The following is a 16,028-nucleotide window of genomic DNA, read 5'->3' as shown; positions in this document are numbered from 1 at the left end:
ATTTAAGTTTGTTTCCACATCTTGGCTACTGTGAATAGTGCTGCTATGAATATAGGGGTGCACGTATCTTTTTGAATTATTGTTTTCTCGGGATATATGCCCAGGAGTGGGACTGCTGAGTCCTAAGGCAACTCTAGTTTTTAAAGGAGGCTCCATACTGTTTTCCATGGTAAATCGGCTGCACCGATTTACATTTGGGGTGGTCTTTTTTAAAAGAGAAAACCTTTTGTAGTTGTTTTTTTAATACCAGAATCGGCAAACTGCTTCACAAACCACCGCAGCACTTCCCTCTCTGGTGCTTACCCAACTCTCCAGCAGTTCCCTAAGAACGCTGATAAGAAGATCAGGAAGACTGCCTCTGATCATTCCATACTCTTATTTATATTTCCTGAAGGGAAAAGCACCTTAAATGGTTTTTTTCAAGTAATAACACTCTACAAACAATAAGCAAGTCTGAAAATATTTACCTCTGCCACCAATTATAAAAAGACCATTAGCAACCTCAACAACCAAAAATCTCTAATTTACAACTAATCCGATTCCACAAATTACATCTTCCATGACAGACCACCTAAAAAACGACTTCCTGTAAACAAACCATTCTGGTGTTTTGTTTTGAAACTAATTAAATCCTTATTTTGCTCTTTAACTACAAGAAACTCACTTTTTTGCTACAAAGGGCAGAAATTTTTATTTTCAAAAGACACAGAAATAATCCCCAAGTAGAAGCCCATAGGGACCCTACCCTCCACATCCAGATGAGCCGCCCTTGCCTGGGGCTGTGGGTCTGTCTGTCTGTCCTGCCCTCCTCATGCCACTTACTATGCTTGCTGACCTATGTGGGACCCTGCCCGCAGTGCCTAAATTAAATCAGGAGTGCCAACTGTAAACAGTTACAAAGTAAGTGTTCTGGAACACACAGGAAGGAATACTTAAATCTGCTGGAGGCGATCACAAGTTTCATGCCTTTTGGAGTTTCAGGCCAAGCGTCTCAACTTCTCCCACCTCCCGTTTATTTAGGGTGAGCGATTTATTCTGGCTTGCAGTCCTGAGCTCTTGAAAAAACTCTCAGTACTAGGCAAACCAGGACGTCTGGTCACCCTACCTTTTTCAGCCCTGTTCTTCTCCTTACAATCAGGAATCCATCAATAATATTCATTGTCTGCCTGCTGTATGTTATCTTCCATCTGTGTCCACCCCACCAACGCCCAACCACTGCACTTTGCCACGAGTAATCATCAACCTTTCACAGTAAGGGCCCCTCTGCCCAGATTCTTCCACCCTGGAAACGTCCTGGTTGCACAAATACCCCCTGAAGAAGAAAAGACCATCACCCTGGCTGCAGAAGGTATGCGGACTTGAGGCAAATCAAATCCCACTCTGCCAACAACTCGACTCTAGGAAGACAATACGGAGTGGGGAAAAAATGGAAAACGCACATACAAATTCAATCTACCAAATCTCCTATTTATTTTATGCAAAGTTTTCCCGCTGCTTATTAATGCCAGCTTTCTCTCTACCATTTAATCTCTGCTTCCATTTCATTCTTGGAGGCCTGTGATTATTCTAATTCAGCATTTGGATGACTTCATTTCCGCTCAAGTACACCCAGGTCAACTTGGATAGAAAAGAAAGAGGAGGAGAAGAAAAATAATCAGCTAAAAGCTATTAAATATCAGCCGTATGCCTCATGATTGGTTTTAAAGGCAGCAGTGAGGTTAGCAACAGTCAGAAACTCACCCCTTCTGCCTCTGCCTGCATATTAACATTTTCTCTGGGGCTCTCACTCTTCTGGCTTCGAATGTAAATAAAGTACCGATGGGCGGCCCGTTTTCAGCTAATTCACAAACACCAAGTTTGAATACACAGAGCTGTAAAAATTTAGAGGGTGGTAACCTGACAAATCCAGCCTTTCTACAGAGAGACTAATTCTCAGAGGACAAAGAAAATGGGGTTGGGGGGGGGGAGGGAGATAAAATGAGGGAGAAAAGAAAGAAAGAAAAAGGAAAAGCATACGCAGCCCATGTAATGGAGTACCCTATTGGTGGGCCGAGGGGTGGGCAGGAATCTCCGTATCAGTGTTCACTAAACAAAACAATGGGATCCGGTTTCTATGCCAAGTCTAAATGAACTGAGCTTTCTCCTCCGTAAGAACCACTCCTCGCGCCCACTGGCACAAGCTTGAACCGTGATTTCTCAGACACTTTCAGTTCCCACTGAAGTACATCCAGGGGGAGAAAGGCTTCTTTCTCATGCTAACAGCTCCATTGTAAGTGACGTCTTCAAGCTGCCAGGAGGGCCCTGGGAAGGTGAGCTGGAGGAGCCCCTAAACCCCTTCTCCCCGAGGCTCATTAACCCATTCCTGCCCAAGGGCTCTCCTGCTTCTCCTCCTCCGGGCCCCCTATAAAAACTCAGTGATGCTAAACCACACTGGGACACACGGGACCAACACACAGCCAGAAAGTCTGGGCCTTCTTACTCTACCTTCTACGCATACGCATGCGGTTAGCATAATCTCAAAGTTTTCCCAGCTTGTGATCCAGAAGGCATCCTATTTTTCTATTTGTATATTTTAAAACACTGTTAACCGAGCAATAATAATGTCTGATGCATTTGCCTAACAACAGCTGGCTATATTTTATACACTAAAAGGGAAATGGGAAGTTTTCCTAGAAACCCACTCATCTATTTCAGGAGCTCCTTTTTTTAAGCAGGGGGAGAAAAAAAAAAAAAGAGGATTTAGGACAAGTGAGGTTGGGGTGCTCAATCAATCTGCTGCTAACTCAACTTCCTCCACGGACTGCAGCAGAAATGGAGGAAGAAGTTGACCAGGAAAACAGAAAGCTGTTTGGTAAGAGGGTTTACCTGCAAAGCCCGAGGCTCATATTACCTGTGGGTTCTGTTTGTTTGCCGTCACCCAGGCCCGCTGGGGAGGCAGGAGTCCCGTTTGCCAACTGTGACTTTCCGCCCTCGGCAGCTCTGCCAGGGGTCACAGGGCAAACCAAGTCCCCCACCCCCACATGATACACGTCCGAAGGCAGAGCCTGACACAAACCAGCCAGAGATTTAATAAAGCACCAGGACAGTGTTGGCCTTGTTCTGAGCTATTGCAGGAAGAAAATTTAAACACACAAGTAGCCTTCAGCATGGCTGGTCAGGGAGGAGAGAGCCAACGGCCCTTCCTGCTGCGCTCTGGAGTTGGAAGTCAAGGTCCGAGGGATGTCACCGGCCCTCCAGAGCGAAGGCCCGCAGGTGACAGGCACGCCCGGCACGCCGACCACTCACTTTGCAGGGAGTCCGTGTGTGCAAGCCACTTCAGAAGACGCTGGCCTCGTGGGGGCTGTGAAGCCCACCAAGGACAGACAGGACTTTTGTTTTCCAGGCCTGGTCGGAAAGAACCACATGCCTCCCAGAGCTCCGTGTATCTATGACTTGCCTTAGGAAGCAATAAAATCACAGTCCGCTCTCAGGAACACAGTGACTTGCTTATTTCTTTTCGCACACATCTCCTGCCTTTCCCATTTCAAAGGCTTTAGATATTTTTTATTCTAGATCCTTCTCACACACACACAGCATCAATAGGAACATCCGTGCGGCGTCTGGGGGCACCCGCAGCGTGCCTGCTCGTAAAACCTGGAGACAGAAGAGATGAGGCAGACCCCACAAGAGTGGAATCGATGAGACCTCATTCCGTTAAGCAGACAACTCCTTCTTGTTTTCCAAGCTGGTGAACGTTCCCCCCTCGCCAAAGCTTTCTAGCACCATTCTCTAAGTCAAGCTGACGTCCCTTAGGGCTGGAAGGCCCCTTTCGGTCTCATGACCATGGGGCTCGCCTTCGATGAGAAACAGGGGGACTTTGCAGACCTCCTTCTCCTTCGGGGCCTGGCCCTCCCATCGGCCACGGTGAGGGGCTGGCCCAGCAAGGGTTAAAGCCCTCACGTCAAACCCGCACTCTCGGGCACTGGCCCAGAAGGGACATGGGAACCAGGGCAGCCAGTGATAAAGGCCGGATTGTAGCAGACCACTGAATTGGAAATGACTTGTGGGCCTAATGAAACAGAACTTTGGCAGCAAAACAGAATGAAAGGAATGAGACAATAAAAGGCTGGAACAAAGGGTGCAGAGTCGGTTCAGCTTAGCAAAATAAGCTCACTTTGTTGGTGGGGAAAGCCAAAGCCGATTAGGATAAACCAATGACTAAGCGTAAGTCTTCCAAACTAATTACACAGTTCACCATGTGAAGTATAATTGGGAGCCTCCAGATGCGGGCTGCTCTGCTTTCAGAGAGTTATATAAAGTGAGAATTACCTAGCGAGCCCGCACCGAGCAGCCCTCTCGTCGAGGTGAACGGCTGAAAGGTGCACAACGGCTCCATCCGGGATGAAGCCGAGAATTCATTAAGTTTAAAGGCCTCTTTTTGATCTCCCAAATCCTATAAGTGAGAATTTTAGAAACCAGTACTTGAAGGAGGGGCCTAAAGGGGAGAAGGAGGAAGCTCTGGAACATGGAGCAGCTTTGATCCCAGGGCTTTTTAATAATCGCCACGCTGGGCTCGTCCGGACGATGGTGCGGGGGGAACAGTGCCTAACAGCCCAACCGATGGTCGGGGTTTGCATGCGTGCATCGAGAGCATCATTGATGTGCCATTTTTCAGAGTGGTCTATAGATATCATTCTTGCCGGCGTGAAATCGTCAGCACAGATAACGTCCACTAGGAAACCTGAAGATGTAAAATAAATTACCGGAGATCAACATTCCTGACAAATGAACCTTCTCCCTCTGAGGATGGGCGCTGCTCCGGGGTAAAGTGGGAGATGAGGTTTTATAAACGCGCAACTTGGGTGAAAATGAGTGACTCTGCAGGCTGCACAGCCGTGGGCGACTTACTGACCTTTCTCAACATCAGCTTCCCCATCTGCATCAGAGATGCTCCACCCACCTCACCTGACATCCCCGAGAACCAGATTTTTTAATGCATTAAAAACCTCAGCACGAAGCAAATGACCCTCTAATTCAGAAACAGCGAAACACAGGACAGACATTCACGCTGACGTCTCCACCTCACAACCCTGCATCTGCCTTCATTTAGATCTAGCACACATAATAAGAAACTGGAAATAGTTTACAGTTTTCCCAGACCTTACTCAAAGGATGAAGATTCCAGCTTTTTCCAAGCAGAGAATCCCTTCATCGCCCCTGGATCCTGAAGTGCAGAAGTTAATTCTACCAGGGTTACAGCGGTTTTGCTTACCATTAGTACATCATGCTCATTACTACTGATAACACCTTGTCTTGGTTACAGTCTATAGATACCGCAGATACCTATCTATCCATCTACCTACATAAGTTTACTTAAACACTTCCTAAATTATTCAATTTTCAAGCTTGAAACCAACCTTAGGAATAATCGAGTACAAAGGCTGGCAAATCATGGCCCATGGGCCAAATGGGGCACCAACCTTGTTTTCATAAATAAAGTTTTATTGGAACAAAGCCACGCAATGGTTTGTGTGTTGGCTACAGCGGCACGCTCTGTACAACTGAAGTGGGTTAGCTGTAACAGAGTGGAAACTATTTACTATATAAGCCTTTACAAGTTTTCCACGCCCTCCCCTGGGCGAGAAACTGAGGCCAGGGAAGAATCGGCCTGTTAAGGCGCCGCAGCGGCGTCCCCACGTGGTCATGGCCAGTATGAGGTCTGGGGTACCTCTTCTTACTTTCTTCCAATGAGGGGGCCCCGGATAACTTCCCAGGGGGTGAGAGCGGCACCGAAGCTAGCAGAGCCCTTCTGCCGTGACCGCAGTCTCCTCTTAAATACAAACAGGTAGCAACACCCCTAACCTGGGGGCCGGGTTGTAAATCTCTGGGAAGCAAGCAGGAGAAAAGCACGAGAGGCAATGACAAGCCTCCCACGCGAGTCATCTCAAACTCTGGGTGTGCAGTCCTGCACCCACTCCACTTACAGCAATGCCAGATTCAGCCCTCCCAACCTCAGCCCCAGGACAGCCGCCGTCCCCATCCTGATGGCCACCTGAAATAAACAGCGGAACAGCTGCCACCTCGGGCAAGACGGGAAGAGGGAGAGCAAAGAGGCCTGACGAGGAGGGAAAACCGTAAAGAAGGCGGCAAACTCTGAACGGAGGCTGCGGTGGGGCGGGAGTTTCTGGACTGGGAGGAAGGAGGGCGTGCATTCTGGCTGTTACACTGCCTGGTTCAGCTGGGTGACCTTTGCTGAGACTTCATCCCCCTGACCTGTGCTATCCACCCCTGCAAATGGGCTGCTGGGGACACCCGAATCCGCTGTGCAGAGGCAAGGAGGCCATGCAGGCACAGGTTTCTGGCACAGCCCCTGGGCACCCAGAGGGGCCACCATCCCTGCCTCTGCTGGGCACCCTCCCTGCCCTAAGTCTATCTCACGGTCGGTAAGCAGTTGAAACAGGGCCTAAAGTTTGGGTTCTGCTATTAGACAAGCCTAGAGGGGAAGTCTGTGACCTTTCAGGAGGCTGTGACCTTGAGTCAAAGTTACAGTGCCACCAAGACTCTATCTATGGGCAGCCCCCCCCCCAGCACCCCAGAGAAGAATTAAGTGAGATAATGTAAGTCAGTGGCCTAGCCCATGGAAGAAAGAAAGTGGAAGTTCTAGTTGCTCAGTCATGTCCAACTCTTTGCAGACCCATGGACTACAGCCGGCCAGGCTCCTCCGTCTATGGAATTCTTTAAGCAAGCATACTAGAGTGGGTTGCCATTCCCTTCTCCAGGGGATCTTCCCGACCCAGGTATCAAACCTGGGTCTCTTGCATTACAGACAGATTCTTTACAGTCTAAGCCACAAGGGAAGCCAGACCTGGCCCATATCCAACACTTAACACGCGCTCACTAAATTATTCACTAAATTACACCTTCCTGATGCGCAGTTAACCAACTGGAGAGAGCCCCAGACGAGCTGACACAGTGGGGAGTGTGCACAGGCGAGTGAGTAAACCTTGCACAAGCGTGTGCGTGTGCTTTCTGCGTCTCCCTCAATCAGTCTGTCAGTTCACTGTTATTCCTCTCACAGGCGCAGGGCTCACTCGCGGCCCTTGAGGCCCAGCAGCAGGGTCTCCCCTTCTGGGATCCTTCTGGACTCAAGTGAATTACGCCAGAATCCTGAGAGGCAGTGGGCCCTGCCACACCAGCCATCAGCCAAACAAGGAACAAGCTTCTCTGAACAGACGCAGCTAACCCGCAGAGCACAGAGACGCACCAGGATACCAACACATGAGCGTACACAGTGTGAGGGCTGGGATACGTTCAAAGGCCTCCTTAGTCCTTCAATGAAACACTTGGTAGGGTTACGCATCCTGCTGGAATCCGCAGATATTACTGCAAAATTAACTAAGCGGCCTCAGATCTGGCGAGTGCCAAGTCAGGGAAGACAGTCTGTGGCCGTCTGCAGACAAGAGGACGCGGTTCCCAGGGAAGGGATGGCCGCTGCTGCGGGTTCACCGCTCCCCGCCACCAGCCCGCGGGCTGAGTCACAGCGCTAAGTGCTAATGAAGGACAACGGACAGATAGAGCGAGAGAGAGAGGGGAGAGAGAGGGAGAGGCCAGCGCCGGGCATGTGTGGAGATGTGGCAAGTACGAGCCTGTTAGGGATATTCTAACAGCCCATCTGGGCAGCATCAACTTTCCTGACACCCGCAAATTGGCCTGTGAGATTGCAAGGCAGGTTACGGCTCGAAAAAGAAATCCCACTTCGTGTTTGCAAACACTACCCCCCAGCCTGGTTTTAAAGGCGGAAACGGTAGCAACGAGGGCCAGCACTCCAGAGCCTTCCATCATGCAAGCTGTGTTTTGTCTCGTTAAATTATTTCCAATCTCTCTCCCTGGGCAGGGCGGGGCTGGGGGATGGACCCATCCCCCTTGGCGCTCTAAACCAGCTCTGAAGAGCAGCGAGATAATGGGCATCAGCACACTCAGCTATTCTTTACACCCGCCAGAATGAATCAGCCCCCAACTGGCAAGGCCAGCCAGTACCGTGGGGAAGGAGCCTTTCATAACCGACCCGGAAGGGCAGCGGAGTGCCACTCGGAAAGCAAGGCTGGGCGGAAGGAGGCTGCGGAGACCGACGAACGCCAGAAAGAGGAAGCAGGCTAACCAGGCATCAAAGCCCGCCTCCCCAAGAGGAGCCCACGACAGGCCTCTCCCGGAGATGGGCCCCCAGCTGGGCACCACTGCGGGCAAACGAATGAAAGCATGGAACTTGCAGGCCGGCGGGTGGGCAGCCGTGCCGCCTTTCTGCACCCAGGGCACGCGTGACGGGTGTGCCGAGTGACGGAGCTTAGGACATGACTTCCAGGACCCTGGGCAGGCGGCCCTCTTACACACCCGCCCTGCGATGGGGGCGGGGGCACACGACACAGGCCTGTGCAGAAGCAGCCTGTCCACGCCTGTGGTCCAGGACCAGCTCCACAGCTGCTCAAAGACACAGAGGCGGCGGGCCTGCGCACCACTCACCCGCCAGCCTCCTGGGACGCACGAGCCCGCGGGGGGCGCCTCACGACAGCCAGCAAGGCTCGGCACCCCCAAGCCGCCCTGTGGGGGCCCGGGAGAAACAGTCCCCCGAGGAACGGGCCCCCCCTCAGGAAGAAGCCACCCTCCAAGGCCGTGGGGCCTCCCCGCCAAGCAGAAAGGGGCTGAATGAATCACCCACGGTGACGCACCCTGTCTGTCTGTCTGTCTGTCTATCTGACTGACTGACTCTCACACACACTCTCATGCTCGGTTTCCTGACTCCTCTGGGGCCTCCTGAGTCGCTCCCGGCTCAATCCCCCGCCAGAGCCCAGGGGATGATCGCACTGCTGTCTCCTGGACATCCTGACAGGTTCGCGCCCAGCATCTTCCCTGGGTTTCCTCAGGCATTTGACAGGGGAGGAGGGCTCAGCCCCCAGGGAGCCTCCTCTCTCAGTGCGTCTTCCAGAAAGGCCCAGCGCAGACGCAGAGACCAGCTTCTGCGGGAGCTCCTGCCCTGCGACTCCCAGCTCAAAGTCCCTTCCCAAGCCGGCGCTGCTCCTGTCAGCTCCCGGCCCAGGCCCCACACGACCAACCAAGGCCGGCGAAACCGCACTCAAAGGCCGCTCTGTCTGTTCCTGACGGCACACAGGGCTCCATGCCCACCACAAGCTGGGCTCTTCCATCTCGGCTCCTGCCGAATCCCATTCCCATCTCGACAGCCAAATCCAAGGACGAGGCTCTGGAGGACACGGTCGTGGCAAAGGCAGGGGCCACAGCAGCCACTTCGAAGGACAGAGGAGGCTGCCCCAGCCCCACGCGCCACTCACCTTGCCGAACTGCTCGAAATACTGCTTCACGTCTTCCACCACAGTGTTAGCAGATAGTCCTCCTACAAAGATTTTCTTTGTTCTTGTGACCATCTGCAAGAAATGAAAAGAGGAAGACATGGGTTAACTTGGCTATCTGAAGCCACGCTCACTGAGCTATTGGACAATCCTCTCTGCATACTTCTCCAGAGAGGAAGGCGAGGTGAGGACTATCTCAGTCACTCAGAGCAGGCCCTTCAGATGTCTCAGGATGCCAAAGACAGTCACGAGGAATACCTTAGGCCTTCAGGCCGCAACCTGAAAGCTGGCATTTCATGCAGAGGGAGAGTGGACTTCAAAGCCTCACTGGCCATAACACACAGCTTCATTGTGATGTGAGGTCACACGTCAGAGCTATTTTAAACTGAAGAGACGCGAACAAAGGAGAACTATGTGCATGAAGACACGCTGCCCAGAAAGTACCCACAGAATGTGTCAATAAGAAACTCACATGTAATTCAAAACTCTGTGCAGACTGCCTGCCCAGAGCCATTCCGGGTGCTGGCTGGTGTCTGCTAACGGGACAGGCGCTGGGAGGGATGGCCCCCCGAGCCCGCCCCCAGGGTTCCTGTCCTTCTGGATCTCTCTCCTTCCACCTTGACGTGTCCTACACCCAGCCAAGCCCAGCTGGTCCCCAGGCCTCCCCACCTCTGTCCACGCAGGTTCCCCTTGGGAGGCCTCTCCACACCTGTACCTCCATGCCAAGCTGACTACTCTCCAAGATCCAACACTCTTCTCCAAAATGCCAACACCGATCTGGCCGCCCCACCCAAAGCTGCGTCTCTCACTTCTGAGCCCCCTAACGCTCACACACTCGCTACTTTCCACTCGGTGCTAAAGTGAGTGATAATCCTGCCCTCCTTCCCTCCCCCCGAGACTGTCTCCCTGCAGTGCAAATACAGGGCGAGGCACATAGACGCCCACACCCGACGTTTGGTGGATACAAAAACAAATGAACTTCTGAAATGGTCCCCCTTCAAAGTCCCACCAGCCCCAAAGCAAAAGGAGGCGGAAGTTCAGTGATGCCAGCTCTTCAGAGCAGGACCAAAAATCTTACATGGGAGAGTGAAAGACAAGATGAATTTTATTCTGAAAACTAAGGCTACGTGGGTTTGGGGGTTGTTTTGTTTCTGTTTAATGTCAAAATAAAAAATGTAAAAGTCAGTGGACAAAGGATCTCCCCAGGCTAGTCACACACAATAAAAACACAACATCTTAAGTCAATGAGTAGATTCTTGTCACAACACACACACACACATCAAATCATCACGTTCAAGGGCTTCCCTGGGGGCTCAGTGGTGAAGAATCTGCCTGCCAATGCAGGAGACACAGGTTCAATCCCTGATCCAGGAAGATCCCATGTGCTGCAAAGCGACTAAGCCTGTGCGCCATGATGATTGAACCTGCGCTCTAGAGCCCGGGGCTCGCAACTTCTGCAGCCCGAGCGCCCTAGAGGTGTGCTCTCCAAGAGAAGCCTCCACAGCGAGAAGCCCGAGCGCCACAGCTACACGGGAGGCCCTGCTCTCTGCAACTAGAGCGAAGCCTGCGCAACAACGGAGACCCGCCACAGCCAAACATTAAATAACAAGATGAAAGCATTTTTCAAAAGTCGTCACATTGTACACTTTAAGTATCTCACCATTTTATTTGTCAATTACACCTCCATCAAGCAGGGGACAAAAATATTTGATGAGAACATACAAAGAAAACCAAGACTGAAACCCAAAACCAAATCAATGAGAGCAATCTGAGAACATTGAAAGAAAAGCCACCCACCACGTCACACATGTCTTTGAAAAGTCGATGCAGGATGCCGAAGTCTGAGGGGCGGGGCTGCCTGGACCCCTTATCACCTAGTCTGCCCCCGTCCATATACGTCTGCGAAAACAACAACCAACAACCCAGCCCAACAGTCACTCAGTGGAGCGATGCCTGAGAGCACAGCTGTCAAGACAGACAGTGCTAAGGAGTGTGAAAGGCGCTGGGGAGCCGGCTTCTGTGTTCCAGTCTGAGTGTGACCCCAGACAGTATCCCCCAAGGCTGGGCTCTGGGCGCTGCACAGCGGTCCTCTACCAGACCTCCCAGCTAACCCTGAACCCTCCTGAGTCTGCGGGCCCGGCGGCCCCAACGGGGAGGCTCCCTGACCCCGGGCCCTCACACTTCAGCTCAGGGCTCCCAGACAGGACCCAGGCCACCGGAGCCCGCGGACCGAGCCCGACCCGGAACACCGCCGTAGCGGGTGTCCTCCACTGTCTTGGGGACACGTGGCCTGATGACTCTCGTCTGTCTCTCTGCTGGGAACCGCCAGGCAGTGGTTAGCACGTGTGTTTAAAATTGTCCTTTACTATTTTTTTCATCTTTTCCAGATGAACAAGATTTTATATACTGTACATCAGGACATTCTATGAAGATCCCACCAGTGTCCACACCACTGAGCTCCTATGGCCAATGGGCAGGCACCTTATCTAGCTCCTTGTTCATTTCCTCCCTTGTCTCCCTGCTTATCCATCAGTCTCCCTGGGGGGTCAAGGTCACCTTCACAGTGAAGCTCCACCAGACCCTCACCTCATTTAAATCTCTCCCTACACTCACTAATCACCAAATTTTACTAACCTAACTTTCCTAATTTCCGTGTTACTCCAGGTGTTTCCTGACTTCCTACTTTTGCATTCCAGTCCCCTATAATGAAAAGGACATCTTTTTTGGGTGTTAGTTCTAAAAGGTCTTGTAGGTCTTCATAGAACCGTTCAACTTCACCTTCTTCAGTGTTACTGGTTGGGGCATAGGCCTGGATTACCGTGATATTGAATGGTTTCCTTTGGAAACGAACAGAGATCATTCTGTCATTTTTGAGATTGCATCCAACAACTGCATTTTGGACTCTTTTGTTGACCATGATGGCAACTCCATTTCTTCTAAGGGATTCCTGCCCACAGTAGTAGATATAATGGTCATCTGAGTTAAATTCACCCATGCCAGTCCATTTTAGTTCGCTGATTCCTAAAATGTCGACATTCACTCTTGCCATCTCCTGTTTGACCACTTCCAATTTGCCTTGATTCATGGACCTAACATTCCAGGTTCCTATGCAATATTGCTCTTTACAGCATCAGACCTTGCTTGCTTGCTTGCTTCTATCACCAGTCACATCCACAACTGGGTATTGTTTTTGCGTGGGCTCCATCCCTTCATTCTTTCTGGAGTTATTTCTCCACTGACCTCCAGTAGCATATTAGGCACCTACCGACCTAGGGAGTTCCTCTTTCAGTATTCTATCATTTTGCCTTTTCATACTGTTCATGGGGTTCTCAAGGCAAGAATACTGAAGTGGTTTGCCATTCCCTTATCCAGTGGACCACATTCTGTCAGACCTCTCCACCATGACCCGTCTGTCTTGGGTGGCCCCACACAGCATGGCTTAGTTTCATTGAGTTAGACAAGACTGTGGTCCACGTGATCAGATTGGCTGGTTTTCTGTGATTATGGTTTTAGTGTGTCTGCCCTCTGATGCCCTCTCGCAACACCTACTGTCTTACTTGGGTTTCTCTTACCTTGGACGTGGGCATAGCAAACACCCTCTTCCAACAACACAAGAGAAGATTCTACACATGAACATCACCAGATGGTCAACACCAAAATCAGACTGATTATTTTCTTTGCAGCCAAAGATGGAGAAGCTCTATACAGTCAGCAAAAACAAGACCAGGAGCTGACTATGGCTCAGATGATGAACTCCTTATTGCCAAATTCAGACTCAAATTGAACAAAGTAGGGAAAACCACTAGACCATTCAGGTATGACCTAAATCAAATCCCTTATAACTACACAGTGGAAGTGAGAAATAGATTTAAGGGACTAGATCTGATAGACAGAATACCTGATGAACTACGGACGGAGGTTCATGACATTGTACAGGAGACAGGGATCAAGACCATCCCCATGGAAAAGAAATGCAAAAAGGCAAACTGGTTGTCTGAGGAGGCCTTACAAATAGCTGTGAAAAGAAGAGAAGCGAAAAGCAAAGGAGAAAAGGAAAGATATCCCCATTTGAATGCAGAGTTCCAAAGAATAGCCAGGAGGTAAGAAAGCCTTCCTCAGGGATCAACGCAAAGAAATAGAGGAAAACAACAGAATGGGAAAGACCAGAGATCTCTTCAAGATAATCAGAGATAGCAAGGGAACATTTCATGCAAAGATGAGTTTGGTAAAGGACAGAAATGGTATGGACTTAACACAAGCAGAAGATACTAAAAAGAGATGGCAAGAATACACGAAGAACTGTACAAAAAACATCTTCATGACCCAGATAATCACAATGGTGTGATCACTCACCTAGAGCCAGACATCCTGGAATGTGAAGTCAAGTGGGCCTTAAAAAGCATCACTACGAACAAAGCTAGTGGATGGGATGGAATTCCAGTTGAGCTATTTCAAATCCTGAAAGATGATGCTGTGAAAGTGCTGCACTCTATATGCCAGCGAATTTGGAAAACTCAGCAGTGGCCACAGGACTGGAAAAGGTCAGTTTTCATTCCAATCCCAAAGAAAGGCAATTCCAAAAGAATGCTCACACTACCGCACAATTGCACTTATCTCACATGCTAGTAAAGTAATGCTCAAAATTCTCCAAGCCAGGCTTCAGCAATATGTGAACCGTGAACTTCCAGATGTTCAAGATGGTTTTAGAAAAGGCAGAGGAACCAGAGATCAAATTGCCAACATCCGCTGGATCATCGAAAAAGCAAGAGAGTTCCAGAAAAACATCTATTTCTGCTTTATTGACTATGCCAAAGCCTGTGACTGTGTAGATCACCATAAACTGTGGAAAATTCTGAAAGAGATGGGAATACCAGACCACCTGACCTGCCTCTTGAGAAACCTATATGCAGGTCAGGAAGCAACAGTCAGAACTGGACATGGACCAACAGACTGGTTCCAAATAGGAAAAGGAGTACGTCAAGGCTGTATACTGTCACCCTGCTTATTTAACTTCTATGCAGAGTACATCATGAGAAATGCTGGGCTGGAAGAAGCACAAGCTGGAATCAAGATTGCCGGGAGAAATATCAATAACCTCAGGTATGCAGATGACACCACCCTTATGGCAAAGAGTGAAGAGGAACTAAAAAGTCTCTTGATGAAAGTGAAAGAGTTGGCTTAAAGCTCAACATTCAGAAAACTAAGATCATGGCATCTGGTCCCATCACTTCATGGCAAATAAATGGGGAAACAGTGGAATCAGTGCCAGACTACTTTTTGGGGCTCCAAAATCACTGCAGATGGTGACTGCAGCCATGAAATTAAAAAACGTTTACTCCTTCGAAGGAAAGTTATGACCAACCTAGACAGCATATTAAAAAGCAGAGACATTACTTTGCCAAAAAAGGTCTGTCTGGTCAAGGCTATGGTTTTTCCAGTGGTCTTGTATGGATGTGAGAGTTGGACTATAAAGAAAGCTGAGCACCGAAAAATTGATGGTTTTGAACTGTGGTGTTGGAGAAGACTCTTGAGAGTCCCTTGGACTGCAAGGAGATCCAACCAGTCCATCATAAAGGAAATCAGTCCTGGGTGTTCATTGGAAGGACTGACACTGAAGCGGAAACTCCAGTACTTTGGCCACCTCATGTGAAGAGTTGACTCACTGGAAAAGACCCTGATGCTGGGAGGGATTGGGGGCAGGAGGAGAAGGGGACAACAGAGGATGAGATGGTTGGATGGCATCACTGATTCGATGGACAGGAGTCTGAGTAAACTCCAGGAGTTGGTGATGGACAGGGAGGCCTGGCGTGCTGCGACTCATGGGGTCACAAAGAGTCGGACACGACTGAGCGACTGAACTGAATTTTCCTAATGCATTCGTTCAACAGATAATACTACAAGCAAAGTGCTGGAACTTACATTCTAATATGGACTTTAATCCACTTTAAAATGGAGATATAATAATTAGCCTACCACACAAGATTCCTGTTAAATAACTTATGCCAAAGTGTCTAGTGGGACACCTCAGAGATGCTAAACACATGGTCACTGTACCTGAATCCAAAGTCAGTTACTAAATCCATCCTTCAAGCTCAGAACAAACGTGCAGTAGAAACCTTTTATCAAACACGTTGATAAATCAACCCTTGTTGCCCCATTCTTTTCCACTATCATTTCAAAAACACTTTCCTGCATCTCCATGTGGTTTCAGATTGGCAAAGACTCCCAACAGTTTCATTTTATATTTTTCATTCCTTTTTTTTTTTAGCTCCAGCAAAGCAATTAAATATCTATAAAGAAACACTAATGTGATCTGCAAACATGCACTCGTGGAGTTCTCAACTTAAAGCAACTCTGGAGAGACATTTCGTAAAACGAACCCATGGCCTCATTCAGACATGGTGTAGAGCCAGGTGGGTGTAGACAGCTGGCCCTATTTCTATTCCAGTCGTTCATACGGATGCAGAGATTTAAACGACCAACATGTGTTCATTCTAAATAACAGAAGTCAACAGCATGTTCATTGCCCAGTAACTGGTGAAACAAGAAGGTCCCCTCTGACACCCTCTACCGTTGCCCTACGGCCATAAACCTGCCAGGACAAAGCCCTAAATGCTGGGGAAGACACCCAGTTATAATTCTACACAGTCCCAAAACAGTCTTTAAAACATTTTTAAAACAAGGATGAGG

General features: G+C 49.5%; 1 protein-coding gene across 14 annotated transcripts in view; it reads right to left on the bottom strand.

Annotated features, from left to right (window-relative positions):
* MSI2 (musashi RNA binding protein 2) overlaps window positions 1-16,028 on the bottom strand; it is a 400,997-nt gene that overhangs the window by 247,043 nt on the left and 137,926 nt on the right. For all 14 annotated transcript variants that reach the window (XM_070478500.1, XM_070478493.1, XM_070478499.1 and 11 more), the window contains one exon: window positions 9,321-9,413. In XM_070478500.1, coding sequence (XP_070334601.1) covers window positions 9,321-9,413 — 93 coding nt within the window. The remainder of the gene's footprint in view (window positions 1-9,320; window positions 9,414-16,028) is intronic.

The sequence above is a fragment of the Odocoileus virginianus genome, chromosome 17 (assembly GCF_023699985.2).
Source record: "Odocoileus virginianus isolate 20LAN1187 ecotype Illinois chromosome 17, Ovbor_1.2, whole genome shotgun sequence".
Taxonomy (NCBI): domain Eukaryota; kingdom Metazoa; phylum Chordata; class Mammalia; order Artiodactyla; family Cervidae; genus Odocoileus; species Odocoileus virginianus.
Note: the sequence above shows the minus strand (reverse complement) of the source record. Positions and strands in the feature narration are given on the sequence as shown.